This window comes from Columba livia, chromosome 11, assembly GCF_036013475.1.
Source record: "Columba livia isolate bColLiv1 breed racing homer chromosome 11, bColLiv1.pat.W.v2, whole genome shotgun sequence".
Taxonomy (NCBI): Eukaryota; Metazoa; Chordata; class Aves; order Columbiformes; family Columbidae; genus Columba; species Columba livia.
Window position 1 is genome coordinate 10200742 of NC_088612.1, and position 24433 is coordinate 10225174.

General features: G+C 44.3%; 1 protein-coding gene across 4 annotated transcripts in view; it reads left to right on the top strand.

The window, feature by feature from the left end:
- The window catches only part of LRRK1 (leucine rich repeat kinase 1), a 79310-nt gene that overhangs the window by 39955 nt on the left and 14922 nt on the right, over positions 1-24433 (top strand). For all 4 annotated transcript variants that reach the window (XM_065076714.1, XM_065076715.1, XM_021280767.2 and 1 more), the window contains 15 exons: positions 599-675; positions 3980-4109; positions 4645-4757; positions 5617-5831; positions 7863-8027; positions 10051-10223; positions 11999-12119; positions 12371-12530; positions 13185-13461; positions 16438-16609; positions 18061-18224; positions 19445-19584; positions 20868-21117; positions 22562-22728; positions 23744-23941. In XM_065076714.1, coding sequence (XP_064932786.1) covers positions 599-675; positions 3980-4109; positions 4645-4757; positions 5617-5831; positions 7863-8027; positions 10051-10223; positions 11999-12119; positions 12371-12530; positions 13185-13461; positions 16438-16609; positions 18061-18224; positions 19445-19584; positions 20868-21117; positions 22562-22728; positions 23744-23941 — 2522 coding nt within the window. The remainder of the gene's footprint in view (positions 1-598; positions 676-3979; positions 4110-4644; positions 4758-5616; positions 5832-7862; positions 8028-10050; positions 10224-11998; positions 12120-12370; positions 12531-13184; positions 13462-16437; positions 16610-18060; positions 18225-19444; positions 19585-20867; positions 21118-22561; positions 22729-23743; positions 23942-24433) is intronic.

Genomic DNA, 24433 nt, shown 5'->3' on the forward strand with positions numbered 1-24433 from the left:
GTAGAGAGTTAAAGGTCCCTTATCTTCTTCAGAACTGCACAGAATTGTGTCATACTCCTGTTTTCCCATTTGGCTACCTGTCCAGCAAATTTTCTGGAGTCCTTACAAGTTGCTGTGTCAGTTGCTAAATACAAATTACTGGGTTTTTTTTAATGTCTCAGTGCATTTCCTGAGTTGTGTTGTTGGGTCATCTTGTCTGAGATGCTCTGGTGAGAGCAGGGATTGGCCGCAGGTTGGTTCTCCAGCGCTTCTTGTGAAGCTTGTTCAATTTGCTGTTTGACAGTCCACTTAACCTTGACACCCATAAAGCCGGGGGTCAAGTGCTCTTGCCCTGGGAGCTGAAAGCGCTGCCTTGCAGAGCTCTATTCCTTTGCCAGAAGAAAACCGTTGGGCCTGGACAAGCATTGATGGAATCTAGCTCTGTGATTACACAGCAGGTTTCAATCCCATCCCTTGAGAGCAGACAGGAACCCCTAAAAGCTCTGCTGTGGATCCCACCACGTCGAGTGGGGCCAAACCCTGCACCACGACACAGCTCCAGCACCGTTCTGAACTGCCCCATCCAAGCTCTTTTTTCCACGTTTTGTTTTGCCTGCAGGAGTGATGAGGGATTTAAAACAAAGCGGATTCCTTTTTTCACCACGAAGAACAGGGTGCGCGGTGGCCCCGAGGCAGGTAAGGTACACAGCGGTGCAAGTGCTGAGAGTGCCAGGTGAGCTGTGTAGCAGCAGGAATCCGTGGGGCTTGACTGGAGGGAATCTGTGTAAATTAATCTGCAATTTTAAGTGCAACAGCATTTAAATTTAAGACAAAATACATTTAGATAAAGTGTTTCTAAAGAAATGGCACAGCCGGTTGGTACCATTGATACAGAAAGATGAAGAATGAGTGAAACTCATTTCTTTCACTGAGCTTTTATTGTTTCCATGAAGTTCTTTTTAGCCAGAGTACTAACCGTTATGTTGAAGGGAAATTAACCCATAATTAGTCTTATTACACATAGGATTGTTTCTCTTGCTGAATTTGTAAACTGTATGTTTTCCTCTGTCTCTCCGATTTGCACCTGCAGTTTGGGGCAGGGCAGAAATGTTCTGTATTAGTGCACATGAAATCCCAGAGAGAACCAAGGCACATCTGAAGATATTTGCGCTGCTTCCTGCTCTCTAGGGGGTTCATCTGCATTTCTTTTTGTTTGTTTGTTGTATTTTAAATCGTTTGGAGAGCTTTATCATTCTTGGCTGCCTGAAGAATGGCTTGATCTACAGCATTCTTTGCAAATCGTGGAGTCAAATAGAGCTGGTGCCTTCATGGCACACATCTGAGCAGCTCTCAGCTGCTCGTGGGAGGGAGAGACTCCTGCAGCAAACACTTTCCTCAGTTCCCCCAAAAATTCCGCACGATCTCAGGTCAACGTGAATAGGTAGAACTGGGAAATACACCATAGCTGTAGTTTAGAAGTGAAGGTCCTAACCTCTGATCTGCTCATCTAAGAGGCAGAGGTTCTGCCTGGACCTCCAGGCAAGGCTTAATCCCACCTAATTTTTCTGTCTGTGGAAGAAGAGGCTGCTGTGCAGTGATTCCTGCACGTGCACCCTGAGAAGAAAGGGTTGGTTTGCTTCATTTTGCAAGTAGGAAATGGAAATAGAAATGCTGTGATGTCGGTGAAATCCTGAACACAGAATAATTGGAAAAGGAGTCTGAGTCTGGTGAATCTGTGGAGACTGACATATCCTCAGAGCTTCTCCATGACGTGCTACAGCAGCATTTCCCAATGGGGAGAGAAGGGCAGGAGAAAGGCAGCTAGAAGCATCTATAAAAGGGAGTTGCTGTCCTAGAGGAAATTTCTACGTGCTGCAACCCCACATAACCCTTCTACGTAAAGGAGAGGGTGGACTCCGCATTAGTACCATTTGAAAAGCCTTGACACATAACACCCCGGTGCAACTTGGAGCTGCCTCAGGTTGCAGGAGGGTGCAGAGGAGCCCACCTGGCTGGTGCCGTGGTTGAATAGCCACAGAGACAGAGCAAAGCCAGCTCATCTTTTTCTCTCTGTTCCTATGCCAAATATAGCTTGGTGATACTAGAGGATGTGGCCAAGAATTTAGAGAACATGAAGAGAAAACAGAAGCTGGAGTACAGCAGATGCTCACAGAAGTCTTCTAGTGAGGTGGGGGGGAGGTTTTCACATGATTTCACTAACAAAGCTGTTTGCTCAAGTCTAGATTATTTAAAGCGAATAATTTATAGATGCTCAATATACTTGATTGAGAAATCTCAAAATAACTTCTTGCACACACACGTGGTGTTGGTGGCGTCTACTCATCCAAAAGTATATTTTCTAGATGGGATTTGTTTTAATTTTTCTACCATTCTTTAAAAGAAGAATCGATCTCAAGCCAGAGAAATCATAAATAACTCATGAATAAATAACTACAATTCATAAACACTTCGAGCTTGCTTCCAGTATAGTACACTCCTTTCTGCCTGGAACTCTTTGGTGAATTGAGAGTATTTTAGGTGTTTGCTCCTACGTGCCTAAGAGGGACTAAATATGTCTGTGCCGAGGTGTGTACTGAAGAGGAACAATGAAAAGTTTAAGTCCAGTGATGAGCCAGAAAGGAAGTGAATTGAGTCCATGAATAAGCCTGCTGTTCTAAAATAATCCCAAAGATGATTTTTTATTTGAAAACTCAAAGGCGGACTGTGACACCCTGCTCACACCAGGCAGTCCTGTCACGTATGTGAAACACCCTGCAGACAGTGAGACTCTATCTCACTCCTTTTCTGATCATAGCTCAGGCTTGAAATGCTGTTAATATTAGAACGGGGGAATTTTTAATATTAGAACTGGGGAATATTCTCCTGAGAAAACCTCTTCTATTTCCTTTTTTTTTTTTTTTCTTTTTTTGGCTAAGTCTAGTTACAGTTCCTCAAGTCATCTCTGTAAGGGAAGAAGATCATGGTGGAAGTGCAAATGCCCCGTCCTTAAGGAAGCGTTTGTCTCACATCTCAGGGAGCTGCTTCTATTGACCATGGAAGCAGCGGATGGTGCTGGTTGTACTTTCCTAATTAGAGACTCAGAATATGCTTGTCCCTCTGTGGCCTCATTTTCCTTGACTTGAGGATGCTTCCTGGTAGATACATCTGACACTCTTAAGACAGCAACACAATTCATGGTAGCTTTTCATGTCACTATCCCAGGAGTAATTTGTGGAGCGAAATGATGCTCTTTGGAACCAGCTGAATTTCCCTTTGTTTAAGCCTTTCCAGCAGCAGCAACTCAGCCTTGCAGTTATTGCTGTTATTGCTTGGGTTGCTCCCAAAATCCACTCGCTTCTGCTCAAACGTGTAAGAAATCTGAAGTGCCCCAAGACCTTGCAGTCTAAAACAGAACAGAGGGGTAAATGCAAGCAGTGCTTTAGAGGCAACGTAGCTGAGCAGTCTGCCAGATGCAGTTTGGGTTTTCTTCTCTGTCATTATTGACATGGATTCACTGTAAATTGCTCCAGGATGCAACGTGGTGGGGGCCTGAACATAAATTCTGACCAGGTTCCGGCTTTCCTCAGGCAACATGGGAAAGAAGAAATGTTGGGAACCACTTGTGCCCTCGGTGTGCCCTTTCATTGCCAGCTGTTAGCCTGGAATTACCAGCTGTTCAACAGCAAGAAATACAATGCCACTTGTCCTCTGATGTATAGTCATCTTGGAAGGCCTGGAGTTCTTCCCTCGGCACTCCAGCGGTCCTGGAGATTGTCACCTTCCAACATGTGCATCACCATGATCTTAAAAATTGAGATGTCAGCATTGGTGTTTGATCACTGGTGAAGGTCGTTTGCTTTTCTGCTGTTGCTTTGTGGTGGTTCTTGCCAAGAAACATGACCTCATGTCCTGCCCGCAAAGTTAAGGTGAAGGCTCTTGGTCCAAAGCCTTGGTGCCTGTTGTGTTTTAAAGGTGCAATTTGTTTCCTATCTTGTTCCAGGTCCTTTTTTGGAGTTCCCAGCATTTCTGAGTGATTCTCTGGAAGTCCTTTATCTGAACGACAATCAGCTGGACTCTATCCCGCAATCCGTTTGCCTTCTGAAAGGTTTAACAGAGCTTTATTTAGGAAAGTAAGTCTGTGTCCTGGAAAAGCTATATGATATTATTTCCATGTTGTTTTAGTGACCAGTCTTCTGTGGAGCCCCACCCCAAATGTCCAGTGCTTTTGAAGTCAAAAAGCTGGATATAGTAACCCCCTTGTTAGAACTGTGCCCATCATTTGCTTTAGATAAGGAGGAAGCTGGCCTTTTGAATTAGGGAAGATGATCTAATGCTTTGAACAAGGGCCTGGGAAGATAATGTGCTTCTAGTTCATTCTGGCTTTTTGCTGTCAGCTTCTATAGTATTAGAGTCAAATAACTCATCATTTTTGCCTTTATTTCTTCAACTATCCAGTAAAGATGATTACACTTGTCTGCCTCAGAGGATAAATTGAGGTTATACATCACTTTTAGGATGGAAATTACTATTAAAGTGCTGAGTAGTCTTATTAAAATGTTAATGGAAGATTTTTGCAAGGAGAGAATAGTGTAATCTGAGAGTCTGTGAGAGCAGCTACTTAGACACAAAGCCTGGTTGTTGGTAGATTTATTTGTTTTTGTACAGTAACCCTGGTATCCGAGAGCTTCCTCCAGAACTTGGACAACTGGCTAATCTCTGGCAGCTGGATATCGAGGAACTAAATATCAGTAACGTTCCTGCAGAGATCAGAAAAGAGGGTAAGGCTGATCCTCTATGTTCTTTATTAAATTAACTGAACATATAATAAAAATCGCTTCCTTTTAATGGTCCTGAACAGGAACAGACAGTGTGCACCCAAGCCCTTGTTGAGGTTAACTGGGATTGTGTAGGGAAACCTCCTGCACATATTTGCAAGTTTGATGATCAATGCTAAGCTCTGGTTATATGATCAATTTAGGATAGATCATGTGTTAAATTGATGATTTATAAATGCAGTATTTCATTTGCAGTATGCATGCCAGGTGAATTCCATGGCTTGCTTCCTGAATGTGTATATTTTAGTGTACGTAGACGGCCTTTCTAAAGACTCAAGTGTTTAAGATCAGCAGTTACAGTCACATTGAAGTGACTTTATTGTAAGCTGCAAAGTTTTTGGACAATACTGTCTTTTTTTGTGTATGTTTTAATAAGAAAATCCTGTGGGAACAAAGTTATTAGGAATTATTCCTTCTCCAGCACACTGTTGAAGCCTAAATCTAATTTTAACTGGAAACATAAAAGTAGAAGGAAAAACTGAGTATTTTCCAATACTAAATTAGTATTTTATGTTTCCTTTGAGCTTCTGAAGCATACGAGCCACAGCATTTGTTTCTTCTTACAGTGCTCCATTGTAGAGGCTCGAAGCAGTGACCTTTTTCTGGGGTCTCTGTCTCAGGTTTGTCCACTGGAGGTTTCTTTGTTTATTCTCTGGATTCTCTCAGCCCACAGCGAAACTGCAGGGAAAATATTAATTCAGCTGATGTGTCTGCAGCAGTAGGTTTTGTGCAGTTGTGCTGTACATATGTACATTTGTAACTGCTAACCACAGATAAAACCTGTTCGCTTCCCACCCTGCAGGCCCTAAAACAGTGCTGGCATACTTACGAGCGCAGCTCCGTAAAGCAGAAAAGTGTAAGCTGATGAAGATGATCGTCATCGGTCCTCCACGACAGGGAAAGTCAACGCTGGTTGAGATCCTACAGACAGGAAAGGTCCCTCAGATGATGCACAGTGATGCCACCATACGTACGACAAAATGGGAGCTCCCCAAGCCAGTGGGACACAAGGCAAAGGTGAAAAACAAGTGTAGATTCTTAGCCCCAGTGGGTTGTTTGGGCCCCACGGTGTCCCTTTTGGGTTGAAATCACCTGCCCTTTTATAAAGAACATTTTCCATTACCTGTGAGCCAGACCTTGCAAGTGACATGTCTTTAGCTGTCACAATTCCACTGTTTCATCTCCAGTTGTTCTAGAGGACAGTTCTGGTTTCCTGAGCACTCAACTTTGTATCCTGAGTAGAGAGCCATGTGTAGACTGTCTAAATTCTGGCTCTCCCAGCTCACATGGTTTTTGGACACTAATTCTGAGAGAATGTTTTAAATCAGCTTTTCTTCAGCAGATTTTCCTTTCAATTTGGGCCAGAAAAAGAGACATCAGTACCTAAAGCTGGACTCCCTTGATATCACAATTGTCCTAGGTGAGGAAGGTGGGTGGAAGGTAGGATGCCTGACCTCTGCTATGATCCAGGGGTGTAAGTCATGCCTTAAACACCCAAATCTCAGATGGCTCATTCAGGGAGTGTGTCAACTCATACTGAACTCATTTGGACAGCACTGAATTCATTCAAGAATTCGAGGGATTTGTGGGTGGCCCTGTCCACTGTCTGCCTAGTAACGCAGGGATTAGAGCATGAAGAGTTGGTCCTGAGGTCTTGTCAGAGCTGAGCGTGCACAAACACATGGCTCTCCCTTGCTAGACAAGAGCTTTGACCACCAGGCTAGTTTGGAAGGGATGGAGGAGCCTGCTGAGTTCAGCTATTCTGCAGCAGAGTGCCAGGCCAGAGAGAGAATGAAAAGAAGCAAGCATGGCCTGACTCTTTAAAGAGAAAGTTTTGGTGGAAGAAGGGATTTGTGGGTTATGTGTTGAAGCACAATTGAATAAAATAAAAACCTAGACAGAATTGCAGATGTGGAGTGGGATCAAGATGTTAAACAGGCTTTTGTCCCTACCTCTGAGTCTCTGTCTCTCCATACAAGCACCCACAGCTGAAGGTCTTTTGGATGAGCAAAGCAGTCCTGCTGCTGGTTAGGGCTTGGTTTAAACAATATGGAAGTTCTTCCAGCTGTTTCTGGGAGACTTCAGACTGGAACTATGCTGGGAGATCGGAGCCCAACTGAAATATTTAGCTCCTTGCTGAAATTTCGTAGGGTAACGTGCCGTCTGGGACCAGTCAGTACTTGGCCGGGCCCAGTAAGCAGAGCCCATGCGGTGTTACATGATGCTCTGAGCTGGCGCAGAGTTTGGTTTCTCATCAGTCACAGGCAGGGCCAAATGATTAAGGCACAGACTCTAAAGGAATGTAGGTGCTCCTGACTGCAACTGGGAACCTGGATGTCATTTAAGCAGAGATCCGTGCTCCCTCTTAGTGCTGTGGTGGGGCACAGGGAGGAATGGATGCTGAGGGGCTTGGAAGAGAGCCAGAACTAGACAGGCATCCATTTACTTGTTCCCCCAAAAATTGTTGAGTCTGACTGTGGCTGTAATTCTGGCCCATCTCTACTGTGACACACACATCAGAAGCCTCTGAGCAGTGTGCAGGAGGTGTTTATGAAAGGCCTGAGAAGTTTCCCGTCTCCTGAGCATCTATATTCTGCTTGGCTTAGTTAGGGCTGAGCTCAGTGGAAGTGATTTCAGCAGGGGGTTTCCTGTTCCCCATGGCAGCGGCAGATAAGTAGCTTCAACGGTCCTGCCGACCATGGTGCAGACGGGGATGAAACAGTTTCTATTCAAGATGCAGTGAAATACAGGGCTCAGAATGAGACCCTTGTTTGTACTGGAGAATCCACAGCATTAACTGGAGATTTACCAGCATCAAGGGCACCTCTATCGTTTTAGCAGCAAGTAATTAGTCTTGATTTCCTGTGGGGAAGTGGTAGCCATGCTTAACAATTGCTTGTTGATTTTTTTCTTTCCTGGAGGCACAATTAGGACATTGAAACCCTTCTTGTGTCATACATTATGCAGGCGTAGGTTTATACTTCAGCTATTATCTCACTGTGATTTACTGCAACCGTTTGATTTGAACACTTCTCTTTGTCTAAGTAGGTTGATTCAGTGGAGTTCAATGTCTGGGATATCGGAGGCCCAGCAAGCATGTCTACAGTCAATCAGTGTTTCTTCACAGACAAAGCATTGTACATAGTGGTCTGGAACTTGGCACTGGGGGAAGAAGCTGTGGCAAACTTACAGTTCTGGTTGCTGAACATTGAGGTAAGAAGTCACTGGTGGACCCTGGGGTATCCATTTATCAAACTGTAGCTCAGCACACAGATATATGATATTACAGATTCTATTTGGTCTGCTTTTAAAATCTCCTCAAGCTATGAATTTTGCATAGCTTTTGGAATTAATTTTCCGTTACACTGTAGGCGTATTGCTATATTTAATGGTTTAAATTTATCATTTGCTTTGTTCTCCTTCACACACATCAGAGAATGTAACAAAAGCTGATTTATAAACCCTTGCTAAGTAAGGCTGAACATACTTATTTTGGAATTAGTGTTTGACCACACTGCGCTCCAGGGGGGGTTGAAGCATTTTCTTTCTTATGTGGCTTAGACACACATTAGTCTGGAGGTTATATTTTTAACACTTTAGATTCAAATAATCTAAAGAGTATCCTCCCAGGCAGCTCTCAGCTGGGAGAGCTGTCAGAGCTGCAGAGAATTCATTGGAGTTGGTTGATTTCGATAATTCCATGTTCATAATTGTTTTGGTAAATATTTATTATTTTATATCTACCTTAACATTACACAGACGGAAATAGGCTCTAAGCTAGTGCCTCTCAAAAAGGAAACAACTCGATGTTACAAAAATATTAGCTTAATAGTTAGCAGTTAAACCCCAAACTAGGTAAGAAAACCAAAAGCATAATTATGATATTTCAAAAATGTATGATGTGCCTGTGTCCTTAATACATCCCAGCAAGCACGCAGTAGCATCAGAAAAGATACAGAGAAAGACAAACATGATGGTTAAAAGTATGGAAAAGTTTCTGAGTGCACAGCAATTAGACCTCTTCATGTTGGGAAAGAGGCAGATGAGGAGAGCTGCACGTAGACTTGCCAGGGGTAAGGAGGAAACCACAAGGGAGCCTTTGTTCATGATCTTTCACAATAGAAGAATCAGGAGAGATCAGATGAAATAATGAGATGGTATCTTTGAAACAAACAATAGGAAGGATCCCAAACACAACAGATTGCTAACCTGTGGCATTTATTTGAGCTACAGTGTGCTGCGGGTGTCAGAAGTTGAAAAAACAGACTGGTGGAAATAAAATCCATCAAGCGTTATTAATTCAAATCTACTGTCTCATGCTCAGGAGGTCGGTGAGCTGCAGGCTGCTGGATACTGGGAGAAAATGTCTGCTACCCTGTACCTGTCTCTTTATTAGTCTCCAGGCAGAATATTGGGCCAAGTGGGCTCTTTGGTCTGAGCTGGTACTCCTGTGTCTGCGCTGGGTTCCAGTTTGGTGTCACTCAGGTTTGAGATTTCAGTGAGCATCGCAAGAGAGAAATGGACTGACTGCAAATGAACATATATGTCTGCATCTGAATTTTCTTCTGTGGTCAAAGCCATTTGGACCCGCAGGCTGATCCCTGCTTAAGTCTCTGCAATCCTAGTGTGTTTGGCAGCGTGTTCCCTGAAATACAGATATGTTCCAGTCCTGTGATAGAATCATGGAAGGGCTGGAAGAAACCACGAGGTCATCTAATCCATTCCTTTGCACTGATTCAGGATTAAGTAGATTCAGACATTTCTAGCAGTTTATCTCACCTCTTCGTGTACCTCCAGGGAAAAAGTTTATGTAACTTTCCCAGGTGTCCATTCCGGAGTGTAACTGGCCTTTTTTCTGGATATCCAAGTTAGATCTCCAAGCTATAGGTTAAGCTAAATTCTTTTCTGTTGTCTGGGCGGACTCGTAGCAACTTAATACCACATGGCAAGTCCCCTTATGTTAAGCCTTGATGTATTAAACCCAAACTGACAGTTTTCTGCTCTGCAGTAGCTGCAGATGATTAAGCCATATTCTGCAGGAGAACTTCGGTAATACCCAGACGGCTTGCTGCTGTTGTCAAGATGTCACAACAGGTTGCCTCTATTTTATATATAAATTCAATTTTATTAATGTATATTACTACTCCCTCTTAAATGTTATTCTTTTTCTGGTGTCACCACCAAATTTACCACGATATAATCTGGATGAGATCATTGTCAGTGTTTTCTCTCACAGGCCAAAGCTCCAAACTCAGCGGTGTTAGTGGTAGGAACACACCTTGATTTAATCGAAACTAAGTTCCGCGTTGAGCGGATAGCGACGCTGCGGGCCTATGTCTTGGCTCTCTGTCGATCCCCCTCTGGATCCAGAGCAACCGGCTTCCCAGATATCACATTCAAGCACCTCCAGTAAGTACTTGTGCCTTTATGAAGCTCAGTCACTCTATTTTGTCACTTTAAACATTTTTGTAATAATCTCCTTGGCAACGGAACTGATTTAAAGACATGTCAGCATTGCGTTTTGTCTATTTTTGTCTGAGATAATGTAGCATAATGAGAAATTCAGTGTTGCTCAGGGATCTGATCATGGATCTGAGAGCTGGGAGCTCCAAAGTCGTGACCTTGTCCTGTTTTAGTGTTCCTGCTCCACTCAGGTTTCTCACCGTTACAATCGGATACAGTTTATTAGTCACACAGAGAGAAGGTACAGATTGAGTAATTAATGCTGCGAAGCGTGCCTGTTATAGGGTGGGTTGTCTGGGGTTTGTTATGGGGAGGCTGCATGGGAACGCAGCTCACGTGGCAGTGGTGGCAGGATGGGGGGGGGACCAGCCCCCGAGACCCTGGAAGCCCCAGCCTGTGCCATCGAGTGCTCCAGGGATGATAAAAGTGGTGCTGCTGGGGAAATCGGTGTCTGTCAGGCCACGGGGTCTGACACCAGAAGGCTATTGGGGAAAGGAGGTTTCCTTGGCAGGGAAAGAAGCATTTGTCAGCCAAGGGAGTGCACAGCATGGGGGGAGCGTGCATGCAGCAACCTGCTACCAGACAGTGTGGCATCACCAACGCCTGGGGCAAGAGCAGGTGGCAGCTGGCAAGTAAAGAAGGGCCTTGCAATGTCCCCAACACTTTGCATCTGCTGCCTGGCAAAGTCACCAGCAGACCTCCCACACTCTGTTCTGCAGACACAAGCGCTGCGTTGGGCATCCCAGCTGGCTCCTTCCCGCTAGCAGGGGTACCAGGGACCCCATGTGAGGCAGAGACTCACCATGAGAAAGAGAAAGCTTTGTTCTTTGGTCTTCTCAAGCCTCTTTTCCCATCACCACGGAGCATCCTGACATGATCTTTCTCAAGGGGACTTGCTTTCACCCCCCCACCATGTTCCCCTTCTCCTTCCTTTACCCCTGCATTTCCTTCCAGTCAGAGTCATGCCTGATTTCCTACATTCCCCGGCATCCCAGTGAGTAAACGCTTCCCAGTGCCACTGATGGCTGAGGTTTAAGATCAAGCATATTGCTTTAGAAAAGGATTTTCTGTCTGCCACAGGAACATGTGTAGGATCAGTTAGAAAGACCCTTTGTTGGGGAAAGTGCAGGAGAACTGTTCTTATCCAGCCCACAAAAAGACCAGAAATAGTAGGAGCTGGAGAGAGCAGGTTTTCAGCTTTTAAAGAGATGAGGAAGGCCAGCCTTTAGGATCTAAGCATCAATTCCCAGATCACAGGATCCAGCTGAGAAAGGGCTGGAACGAGGGTGGGAAAAGGTGTCTGGTAGTCATCATCGTGCCTCTTTGATCTGAGGCAGGGAGAACTGGACTCGTGTCCAGCGATTGCTGGAGCACAGTGTTCTCCTCCTTTCTGCAGTCCCTTCCAGGATATGTGCAGCACCAAAGGGAAAGAGGGTGATGACTTTGGTCAGTCTGCCAGGGAAGTCCCCAGAGATCACAGTGCACAGGGGACAGAAGAGCAGGGCACAGCGAATGAAGCAGGCAGAGCTGAGGTTGGCCTAATATATCTTTTCCAGACTTCTCTGTGTTTTTCTCCGAAGCTAAAAATGCTCACTGACAGCCTTCCTTCCATTCATCTGACACAGGAAATTTAAAGTCACTGATAAGAGAAAGTGAGCCTGGAAAGAAAGCCAGTGTGCTGATAAGGTTCGATAATCCTCACCCTTGCATGACTTTTGCAGTGAGCTCTCATGTAAGACTCTGGAAGGCCTCGATGGACTCCGACAGCTGATTTTTCATGTCACTTGCAACATGAAGGACGTCGGCAGCTCAATTTGCTCACAGAAACTTGCGGGGAGATTGGTGAGAACTCTGTTTTTAGTGGTGATCCTTACTAAAGGGCGGCTTTTTTTGGTCTTGGTTTTGGGTTGGAAGGTGAACTTAAGGAGCTGTTGTTGATGCAGGAGGCATGTGAAGTCTATAAGATACTATCTTGCTTTGGGAAAAGACAGCACTATAAGATCCCTGTAAAGAGGAGATGACTTAGCCAGTTCATCTCCAGCAGAGTGATCACTCTCTGATACTGACCCTGCTGTTTTTCGTGTGGCTTGCAGATACCAAGAAGTTACCTTAGTCTTCAAGAAGCCGTCCTTGCAGAACAGCGTAGAAGAAGTCAGAATGATGATGTGCAGTATTTAACAGACAGACAAATAGAACTGATGATTGAGCAAACACCTGGAAATGATATCAAAGACTACGAAGACTTACAGACGGGTAGGTCAGAGCAGTGATTTATTGGAAATCAGTATGTGTGACCGATTGAAATGTTCTATGAATAACAAAAATGCGGGTTAAAAAAAAGCCCACGAGATAATTACTGTGCAAAAAAACGAGTTACAGAGTGCTCTACACCTGTGTAGAAGTCACTTTGGAAACTGGTGAGATATAAAATTAGTAGTGGAGCTTTGGGGACAGGGCTGGGAAGTTTGGGAAGTTTCTAGGATGGTCTGAGGCTACTGCATTTTTTTTTTTACAAGCTTTTTCCGATTTCATTTCTGCTCTGTGAAGAGTGAGGGTTGCCATAGTTTCAAGGCTGTCTTCTCTGTAGGGCCCCAGTCCTGTGGTCTTTATGGAGGCCTTGCTCTGCGGGAGCTGAGAGCCCTTCCCTGCGAGGATGGCAGGAGGAGGGTAAAGGGGAGGTGTGATGGGGACAGAAACCCTGACTGTAAAGCGGTGAGATGTGGGTTTTACAAGTGGAGTGCCGGATAGCAGCACTCCTCAGATAAATGTTATTCTCTTGGCTTGGCTGCGTGCTGGCTATATCTGGAATGCATAAAACCGCACAGACTGCCTCATAATCTGATTCATCTGCACTGTGGTTTCCTGCTGCTGGTCTATTGCTAATCTACAATTCTTTATTTTTTGCAGCGATTAATTTTCTCATAGAAACGGGTACACTACTGCATTTCCCAGACACAAGCCATGGCCTGAGAAACCTCTATTTCCTTGATCCCGTCTGGCTCGCGGAGTGTCTACAGAGGATTTTCAACATCAAGAGCTCCAAGTCTGTAGCTAAGAATGGAGTTATCAGAGCAGAGGATCTCAGGATGCTGCTGGTTGGGACGGGCTTTACTCAGCAAACCGAAGAGCAGTACTTCCAGTTCCTGGCCAAGTTTGAAATTGCACTGCCTGTGGCCAATAACAGGTATGTTCATAATTAGGGAGGCTTAGCTAGGCTGGAGAAAAACGACCTTTTGATTGGTGGATATTACCAGGCTTTGTCACCATGAGTAGTTGTCTTGACAGGGATCTCGCTATGAGAAAATATTTGAGTGCGTTAAACAGTGTAACGGCAGGCACCCATCCATTTGGACTGGATTTCCTGGCACGAGCGTCCTTTGGTCCCAACGAACTAGGTTGAAAACTTTCCAAAGCAGGTCTTTGTTGCTCCGAGGCTGGTGACAGGCTCAGCCGCCAGCACGGAGGGACAGTGACACCTCCGGGGATGTGGCCAGGAGCAGGTGGAAGCTGGACATGCTCAGCCGGCACAGCTGCGCTTGAAAGAAGGTGTGAGGTTCCTGCTGCTGGGCCTCAGATATAGGTGGGCCAGAGTCATCTGTTCACAGTGAAAGATCCTCACTCCAGAGTATGGCAGAAAACTTTGGGTCATCAATAATTATGTCAGCCCTGCAAGCAGCAGTATTGTATTTCTACTGAAATCAGGAAAGTGCAGCTTCAGTAGCAATGTGGGTTTCATGATTTTTAGTATCAATAGGTGCTGATCGATAGTTTTTCTAGAAATGGTCCAGGAAGCCTCCTTCTCTTTAAATGTTAATGAGTCCTCCTCCCCTCTGCTCCCTGATCTCTTTTCCTCTGGGCAGAGTTCCCTGCTATTTTTCTCTCTCCCATCTGCTTGGCGACAGCCCGTTGTTGCCTTACTGGTGAAACCATAGTTGTATTGCACTTTCACCGTGGCATTTGCATTTCACTTCCTTGCCCTTCCAGGCCAGCGCGGCTGCATCGCCCTGAGCCTCTCGGGAGCTCTGAATGCCAGCACAAGTGCAGCATTCTCTGTGCTGTCATTATGCCTGTCACTTATCCAGTCCCGGATGCCAACAAATTTTCTCAGGCTTAACACAGATAAAGCAGCAATGTTTCTGCTTAGTCCAAAATGCCTTTTGGACTCCTTGTCGCTATCTGCCGTTTTTCTCCAAGGCAATTGCATTGTCTGTGCCTCAGGAACAAGGAAACTACTTTTTCATGGCCTGCCCAATCTTTTTTAGAGCAATCCAAGCCACATTAGCAGAATATTCTTCCCACTGATGGACTGTAGCTACAGCAGGTTGGATTAATTTAATGTACTAGCCAGACACAGAGCAGTTATTTGTTACTGCACTTCTGCTGTTATTGTCTAGATTGCCAGATAGGGTTTCTGTGCAGTCGGTAGAGAAAGCAGCTGCCAGTTTCTGCTCTGAAAGGGTGGATGGGGGCATGTTTCACGTATTTTCAAAATTTGCATTGGCTGTTGTTCAAGAGCATCGAATCGCCATCTGTATTATAATCCACTATATAGTTGTGGTGCAGAAGGGCCTCACTGGTCTTCTTATACTGCTAGACCCTTTCTTGGATGTGCTGAGGAAAATTTATTAGCTGTCATATGATGTGTTCACTGCCTTTATAGAGCAAGAACTTTCAGTTTGATGCACTCCACTTTTCTGCCTAAGGTGCATGTAATTTAGCTTTGTTCCGCATGTTGAAATAGTATGACCATTCTTATTTTAATTTACAAGCAAAGAAAAAAATTTATCAGTTTTAGATTCCAAAGATGTTTCATGGAACAGATAATTTGATCATGTAAAATGTCATCAGATGTTATGGACTGTGACATATGGAGAGAGCTGTTGTCTAGTGATGGCTGATATTTTCTGAGCTGATATTTCGGGTTTTACAGAATACTGCAGCTGCTAGAGAGAAAACGTGATAGGCTTAAAGCGTTGGATTTGAACCCAGCATTAGTTCTAGCTGTGTGTCTGGTCCCTGCCACTGTTACTTTGGTCAAGTCCCTTGGCCATTTGCCTCATTGCTGTCATCATGCCCGTCAGTGATGAGCCCCAGATGCTGACACATTTTCTCAGGCTCAATGCTCATAAAACAGCAGTGTTTCTGCTTATATAAGCAAATAAGATTTTTTTTTATCGTATAGGCATCTTGGATTGGTTTTGGTACAGAAGAATATCGCTATCAAGAGATTTATTGGCAGGTATTGAAAGCCATAAGCTCACAGTTTTCAAAGCAGTTGTAGTCTTCCAAAAGGTTTTAGCTTCCCAAATACTAAAGATCGGGACAAATTAGTAATCTGGGTTTACTGGGAAATCTGAAAATAATTTGAAACTTTGTGGTCCTCTTCACCAGCATGACCATGTTACTTCTGACCAGTCAGACTCGGACAGCACTGAGTCTGCTCCATGCTTGGGCGAAGAACCTAGTAACTTAATTGCAGGAGGTGTCTGAGATGGCAAGCGAGATCTCTGCTGGCATCAGTTTGCCAAATGAGCTTTTGCCCCTGGAGTTTGTCAGGGATGTGGCGGGGAGTCTGTCAGCTGCAGTACAGAGCAGCTGGAAACCCCGTCATGCTATCCCAAAAGATGCTCTGGTTCTAACAGCCAGAGCATCCCAGTCCCTGCAGCCTGCAATTGCCTCATTGCCACCTCCTCTCCCCACCTTCTGGGCTTACTGAAACTGAGCTATTGTAAGTTGGTTTTGCATTTATCTTCTGTTCCACGTAGAAGCACAGCTGTAATTCTCTGCTTACTACCAGGGCAGAGCAGTAAAGATAGTAAAAAATGAGTCCCAACATCATAGCTGTTCTAAAGACTCTTATATTTTAATGCATTTAATTTGTGATTACACAAACATCCTGCTCATTACATCAATTTTAGCCCCGTCCAATAGCCCTGGCTGAATTATGTAATGTCTGTTTTGCCTCTGCTTGCTTCCATAGTGTAAATGAATTTCTCCATGTATTGCTGCAGTGCCTTTAGTCTAAAAGCTTTTTTATATGCAGTAGGCTGTGCCATTAAAAATCTCTTTGGAGACTGAATCGCCTTATTATCCGCTAACAATGCACTCACTGTTACAAGCTGTAGCTAAAATTTGAGCTGTTGAATTTGATGTGTTTCAGCTACCTCCTCCCTCATCTGCTTCCTACCAAGCCAGCGTTAGATATCCATGGGCTCTGCCACCACACCACAAACACAGTCCAAAGGGTCTTCAAGATGAGTTTTGTCCCGGTTGGCTTCTGGCAAAGATTCATAGCCCGAATGTTAATTAGCCTGGCAGAGATGGACCTCCAGGTAGGTTACTATTATCTCTCTGCAAGCAAAAGAAGACAGCAAAGGTTGTTGTTCAGTCTAAGTGTAAGCAGGTGTCTTTTCACACTCAGCTTGCTTCAGTCACAGATTTCAGTAACATTTTTTGAGTAAATAGGGAGAGATGAGACTGTGCCATCAAATTCTGATTCTGTTTTCGCAGTAGGTGTCATTTAGAACAACATATTGGCACCGAGGTAGAAAGCCTGCATTCTCCACAGCCTCTTTATAACACAATCCTCTGGAAGGTCTCAGTACCTCCAGCGTCTTCCAATTACAAGTAATTGGAGTTCTGCCTGCGGCTCTTGTCCATGACTGTTGCACTGGGCCAGACTCTGCTCTTGTGTTTGCCAGTGGAGATCTGGAATAGCTCCACCAAAGTCAGCTCTCTGAAGCTATATGGGTTTAAATGAGAAGAAAATTACAGAACCATTGCCTTAATGGGATAATGAGTGCAAGCAGGCACCCTATTAGCACAAGTGGTATGCATGTCGTTAAAGTAGTGCTTGTAAGGTTCTGAAAGCTAAGTGAATTTTGATGTTGTTACAGACATGCTTTTTTGCTGCAGCAGCAGCTTATATCTGAAAACATAGCCCTACTGGAAACTGTGATAAATACCTGCAAAGTATTTTTAGTAGTACTCTGATATCTTCTTAACAGCTGTCCATTTAAACTGTGTTCTCTCACTGATGTACAAAACATGGAAAACATGATACCTGTTTTTGGAAGGTCCTCTGTGTGCCAGGTTTCTTGAACCATGTAATAACTTTACCTGTTTTAATGGACTGTCTTGGCAACCCCTTCCTTACATCCTCATGGGCACTACATAACCCCAGAGCACCTTTGCTGGGGATCTCCTCCAGTCCTTGCTGAGGTGAATGGAAAGAATCCCAGACGCCAGACCAGTCTGCAGACAAATAAACGTAAGGGCAGCGAGTACAGTGGAGTTCTGCAGATGAAGTCTTCAGTTTTAAAACAAAAATACATTTTGCTCTAAGTGCTGGTTTGAAGTGCCTTGGAGAAAAGCCATCTTCCTCCCACTGAAACAGGTGGAGAAGTTAACTCTCTACATTGAGGGCAGTGTTAATCATTCACTAGAGCATTTAGTTCTTCTTTAGGCTTCTTTAGACTTTTGCAAATGCAGAATTCATATAACAAATGGCACAGTTATAAGATTAGCTTTGTTCACTGATATGAAATTGTTCCTTTTTGGGTGGCATGGAAAATATTTCCATTGCTACAAAACCAACTTTTAGTGTGTGTATTTTCATTCCATCACAAATTTTTTTATGAGAACAAGTTGCTCTTTAATGGAAGAGGTACGATAGCATCTGTGAAGTCCAAAAAAACAAGTTGCCTTATTGCTCAATTAAAAAAGCATTCTTATGAGAAATTTCAATGATTTAATGATGTTCATGCTTTTCTGCTTGTTTCAGCTTTTTGAAAACAAGAAGAACACAAAGACAAGAAACAAAAAGGTCACCATCTACAGCTTCACAGGCACTCAAAGGAACCGCTGCAGCACGTTCCGAGTCAAAAGGACTCACACTGTTTACTGGCAGGAAGGTCTGTTCGTTACCTTTGATGGAGGCTATCTTAGGTAATTTGTGTTCGTAATGCAGCGTGCATGACAGGGGACTCATAAGAGTGTATGAAACACATCATATGAATGGAGATGAATGGGCCTGACTCATGCTATATGCTCACTCATCAGTAGAAGAGGAGGCTCTTCTAATATTCATAACTCATCTGGTAACAACTGGTGACAACCATGATGAATAACTGATTGATTGGCAGTTCTGAATAGGTCGACTTTATGTGTTATTGTAGCCACAGATTTAAAGAGACCTGAAACCAGAAAGCAATATTCAGAGCAGAAGTCTTTGCCAGGGCAAAATCATGCATGTTCACATGCAAAGATTTCCTTACATCATTGAGTTTTCCACTGAATCCTAAAACTTCACCACTGCGTGGCAGCAGCTTAGATCAATGGAGGTGCTTCTGTGCTTCAGACTGTGGGCAACAGGGGCTATGGACAACTGGTTTAAGCTGACCAAGGCAGAATGTCTGCCTGGAGAAAACCAGCTGTCCATGTTCCTTCACAAATGCAGAGAGCAGGTGGCCACTTAAACCAGTTCCTGGCAAGACAGGGAGGAACCACTGGTGCTGGTTGTGTGGTTGGAGACCAGTGACTTTCCTGAGTTCGTTTAGACAGTCTGTGGATGAGCAGAGCCAGGGACCCAGACATTGCAAATCACAGGCTGGCATCCTTAATTCTGGACACTAGTGATGGTCATATTGTATCTCCTCATGTACTTTGGAGAGTTACAGAACGCAGCTCTATGTATTAAAGCTTCTTTTTTTTTTTGGTGGGAATTGCACAAAAATTGTTATGTTCATGAAGTTTTACAAGCACTTTATAGAAGCCTATTTGTTTATTATTATTAATAGTACTATTATCGTGCCACTGAAGTTCTATTACTGATTTTTAGAACTCCTAACCCTTCATCAATCTGGACAGAGCATTTTTGTCAAAACTCTCCATTGTTCCCTGTCAAGGCCAGAGTTTTCTCTGGGTCTGACCTTCTGTAGCATTTACCAGTTGTGAGCAACTGGCACTTCTGTGCAAGAACTCGCTTATGGAAGTCATTTGTAGAACAGACTGAATTGAAAACCAACCTCAAAACTAGATTGCTTTTTATTTTGGTTACTTATGAACTATGTCTTATTATGTAACTCAGGTTTCCTGCGAGAAAGTAAGTTGTTTGACACTGATGCTTCACAAAAGCTTCATGCGGCTGTCTTCTGGCTTTCTCACAGTGTTGAGTCTTCTGATGTGAACTGGAAAAAGAAAAAAAGTGGTGGAATTAAAATCATTTGCCAGTCAGAAGTCAGAGACTTTTCAGCAATGGCATTCATCACGGATCATGTTAACTCTTTGATAGACCAGTGGTTTCCTGGTAAGAGAACTACTGTAATTTTCTGTGCAGTATTATGTCTTTTTAACAGAAGGTTCTTTGACAGAGCTCTCCAGGTGCACGATATTGTGTGTTAATTGAAGACCCCTCAGGCTCTGACAGTCTCAAGCCAGTAAAGTTTGAGAAAAGCTGGTAACTTGCAAACAGATCAAGGTTCTTTGTCAGCACACCTTGGTCTAGACATTGTGTCTTTCAGTCTGTCAGTCACAGCAAGCGCAGGTGAAACATGGCAGTTCAAACAGGACCTGCTTCCCCATGAGTTCAAGAGATTCTTCCAGTGCTCATAGCAGGGACAGGATTTGGCCCAAACTACTTGGCACTGTCCCTTGATGGCAAAACTCACTTTGGCATCAGCTGGGATCAGCATTTGCCCACCATTTCTAACACCCTATAATTTATAAAATTATGATGTGGGAGGCATGAGTGCATGTGATACCAAGGACTCTGTGCCAAGGTAACTTCCTTGAGTCCTGCAGTTGTTTTTCCGCTGATCAGCACAGATCCTGCTGTTACCCAGCGGGCTGTTTGCAACTCCAATACACTTTGTTTAAAACCAAAACAAAATCTGAAGTGTTTTTTGTAGTCCCACACTGGTCTAGAAAACAGTGCCAAAATCTCTTAATTGGAGGCTCTCCCTGCATCTTCACATATTTGTGTCCTGGCTGTTATGAAGATAAAAGAAAATTTTATTTGTCTTTGGATTAAAATAATGATAATGTTAATTACTGGAGCTGCTGGGCAGCCTCGTAGCTGCTGTTCTTCTCCACAGTCATGCCCTTTAGCATACGTGGTGATCGCTATACGCAGCTCACACAGATACCCAGCAAGTAAGAAGTTCTCTACAATGCTTTATTCACATACTTCTAATTTCTGCTGGTCCTGAATATATTTTACTCACAAGGCTGTATGTTCCCTGTGACCAAAGCAGAGTACCTGTTATGTCACCAGTCCTGTCTCCTCAGTACTGTCCCTGCTATTTTTGTATACTTTGCAAAAACATATTTTCTTATTCCAGTCAGTACAGTGGAATAAACTGCTGCTTTCATGACTGTGACCATTTTCAGCTAGTGGACCAGGTAGTGACTGCAGACATTTGAATATGCTAGAATCACAGAATAGTTTGGGTTGGAAGGACCTTCAAAGCTCATCCAGTCCAACCCCTGCCATGAGCATGTTCACCCAGCTCAGGTTGCTCAGAGACCAGGGCATGTTCCTTCGCAGTTTGTGTGTGTTATGTTGTTTTCTTTCGCTTGCTTGCTTTGAAGCACTCACAGCCACTGAGAGCGATGGCACGTTGCTGATGGAGCAGTACGTGCCCTGCCACATCTGTGCAGCTTCCAAGCCAGAGGAGAATGAGTGTGGCGAGAAGACAGAGGACGTGCAGTACTTCAACATGGAGGACTGTGTGCTGACTGCCGTTGAGCTGGACTACATCACGTGTCCTAACCACCCTGACATCCCCGTTTCTCTCCAAGAGCTGGTCCCAGAGCTTTTCATGACCGATTTTCCTGCCAGGTAATGTTATTTGATAGCCCTTTGTTAAGTTGCAGTGTATCTATGTAATTCAGTTGGATTTTTTCCTAAGTCATCTCTTCTAGAAGAACATACTGACCACAAGAAAAAAAACCATCCTCTCCCAATCCCTACTCTGACAATTCATCCTAAACTGCACTCCTGGTGGTCAGCACACTTGCTTAGACAATCGCTGTGTGCTGACCCAAGTCATTGCTTCGAGATCACTGTGGTACCACGTTAAAGTCACTTTTAAAAGCCACAGCTGTCCTGTATTGCGCAGTACTCTGTCCAGAGCTTTCTGCAGTTGGAGTCTTTCTGGCATCCCAGAAAGAAGATTTTAATGTGGCAAAACCAAAAGGAAGTGCTGCTGCATCACAAGATTGGCACCGAAATCACCTTTAGTTTTGAAGAGCCCATAGGTGAGTGAATTTATATAGATGTCACAGGAGAATTCACATGGAGTTGAGGCTCCTGCTTGGCTGAGGGCTGTTCACCGTGTTGTAGTAGTGTGGCAGCCCTGAACAGCTGAAACGGCTCTTCCCTCCCCATAGCAGCACTGCCAAATCTTTAAGCTGCTTAACTGCATTCCCAGATGGATTCAGTCTTATACCCTTTATTACTTAGTGTGTAGAGCAGGAGACCTCTTGACAGCTGACAGGACAGGAGACCAATGTCTCTTTTGGTTTACGCCCTTTCAGACCTTTCTGTGCCTGATGCAGAGTTGTGAGACCTCTAAACCAAACTGTGTCCTGTCGGCTGATGTCAAAGCTTTCTGAGCTCCCACTGGCCCCTGTTCCTTCCTTGAGGTCATTTTACTGGGCAAACAAACACCCCATCAGCTCGTCACAACGTTCCTCCCCGCAGTGCTATCTCCTAGAGATTTATTTGACTGGTGCGAGGCGAGTGGAGATGTTTGAAGTGTGAACAGCTGTAAAAGTAGTCTCTGGAAGAGTGGGGAGATGATGAATTGCAGCCTGGGAACAGTAAGCTGATTTAAATAATCAGGTTTCAGAGTGTGGGGCTGTTCATAAACATCCTGTCCTGCCTCGGTGGAGAAATGAGGAACAGGAGGTAAATGAAGCAAAAAAAAAAAATCATTAATACAGATAAATGGTACAAATATCTGTACCTGTGTCATCTGCTTGGAAAAGAAGCTTATGTGCTTTCCAGACCTATTTCATTCTTGCGGGATAAATTTCCACAGTAAAAAGCCTTTTTGCTTATTTGCCCAATTTACTTTTTTTTCTGCAAGAAATCTGTTGTACATGAGCCAGCATAGAGTACATTAAGATAACCAAGGTAGTTTAGGTGATCCAGTCCTGTCGGTAGATAAGACAAGAACCTGTTAGGGATTTGTGAAAATGGAAATCTCATTAAAGACATCAATTTACAGTGTCTTTGGGGCTTTTTAATTAAAATAAAAGTTTCAATCTCTTTTTGGCAGACTATTCCTGGAAAATAGCAAACTGGAGTGCAGTGAAAATGAAAACAACGTTCTTGGCCAGGGTGGAAGTGGGACCGTTATATATAGGGCACGATACCAAGGAAAACCGGTGGCTGTGAAGAGATTTCAGATTAAAAAATGCAAAGGTTCTCCCACTTCAGCTGCAGGTATAGTACCTGGGATCGGTGTTGGGAATCAGTTCTTGCAGCCTGCGACCTCAAGCCAAGACCAAAGAGCCTTCGCTCTCTGCAGTGCTGGCAGCACCTGTTTAAATACAGTTTTGAAATATATATATATAGCAAAATTTATGTGTTTCCGTGGAGGAGGAGGATGCATCTTGAAGAGTCCGATGTAGGTTGTTGACACAGGGTGCCAAGGCAGAGCCCTTGACTCGAGTGGGAGACAAGATTTCATCTCCTCTTCCCAAGCTATCTGGCAATGGGAAGTGCGGATTTGCATGAGTTTGCACTGAGGGCTTGTGGGTCTCTGCCTTTCGATAAGTCTTTTAGTCTGTGCCAGCAGCAAATTGGAAACCTTTCTCAGCCTGACAGCTCCTGCAGGCAGGGATAGGTTCTCATCCTGCACAGGTTTCCAGCAGAGCCTCAATCCATGGACAAAAGAAAGGGAAAAGTGTTTCATTTTCCTCATTTTTGTCAGAGAAGGATGCAGTGAACCCCTGAGCTGTGGAGGAGGCCAGCTGCTGTCTCAGTGACAAATCACCTTTGGAAAGACCAGACCTGCCTGAGCAGCCTGTGGTGTCCCATGGCAGAAGGACAATTACTGTGAAGGGTCCTCCTTCTGGCAGGGCAGCTGAAAAAGGATAGGAAGGCTCCTTCCACCAAAGGGTCTGCAATATGACATCCACACCCACAGCTTTAAAAAGCAGAATGTGGGTTTTCCAGAATCATCCAGGTGATACATGAGAACAATGTGTGCCAGATGCAACTTGAGGGTGGTATTGAAGGACCAGGGGAGCACTTGCTTCCTCAGGCAGATGTATATAACCTGCTTATAGCCAATGCCAGTAAGTGGCTCATGCATCCACGTGAGGATGCAACTTAAAGCCCTGTTGTTGCCATGACTCCATCAGATGCCGTGATTCTCCGTGATTAGCACCTTCCAAAGAATTTCTAACTGGGTTTCTCAGGTGGATCATGAAAAGGGGTCTATGTGTCTTGGCAGATACCATGCTGAAACACTTGAGAGCCATGGATGCCATGAAGAACTTCTCGGAGTTTCGCCAGGAGGCCAGCATGCTCCACTCGCTGCAACACCCCTGCATCGTCTCCCTCATTGGCATCAGCATCCACCCGCTCTGCTTCGCCCTGGAGCTGGCCCCTCTGGGCAGCCTCACCACCGTGTTGTCTGAAAACTCCAAAGGTAAATGCGGGGGCTCCGCCTGGGAGAGCTCACTCTCCGAGTTGTGATAGTGACAAATGGTCAACAACATTTAAATTATTGCTTGATTTACTGAAGGGGATTTTTTTCCAGACTAGGGGAAGTGGGAGGGATGGAACTGCTCTTCAACTGTGCCTTTGGGAACCTTGTAAAAACCGATGCTCAGGATTTTCAAAACTGCTTTGGAGATCTGGATATTCAATTTCTTTGCAAATTAATAAGTGCATCTCACTTCAGTGCTTCATGAGTAGTGCTGTGCTCTTCCCCTTGCAGATGAGTGTCTGGCAGTCGATAAATTCTCTCATAATTATCTGTATTTCTGTCACTGTCAAATGAATGACACTGATTCCAAGATAAGTTGAGGCCATCTGACCCTCTTGGTACCTTGGCTTTGTGTCAACTTTCAGTCAAACACTAATTTTCACCAAAAGATTTAGGGATCTAGAAGTGAAAGGGTTTTAAAAAAAATATTCT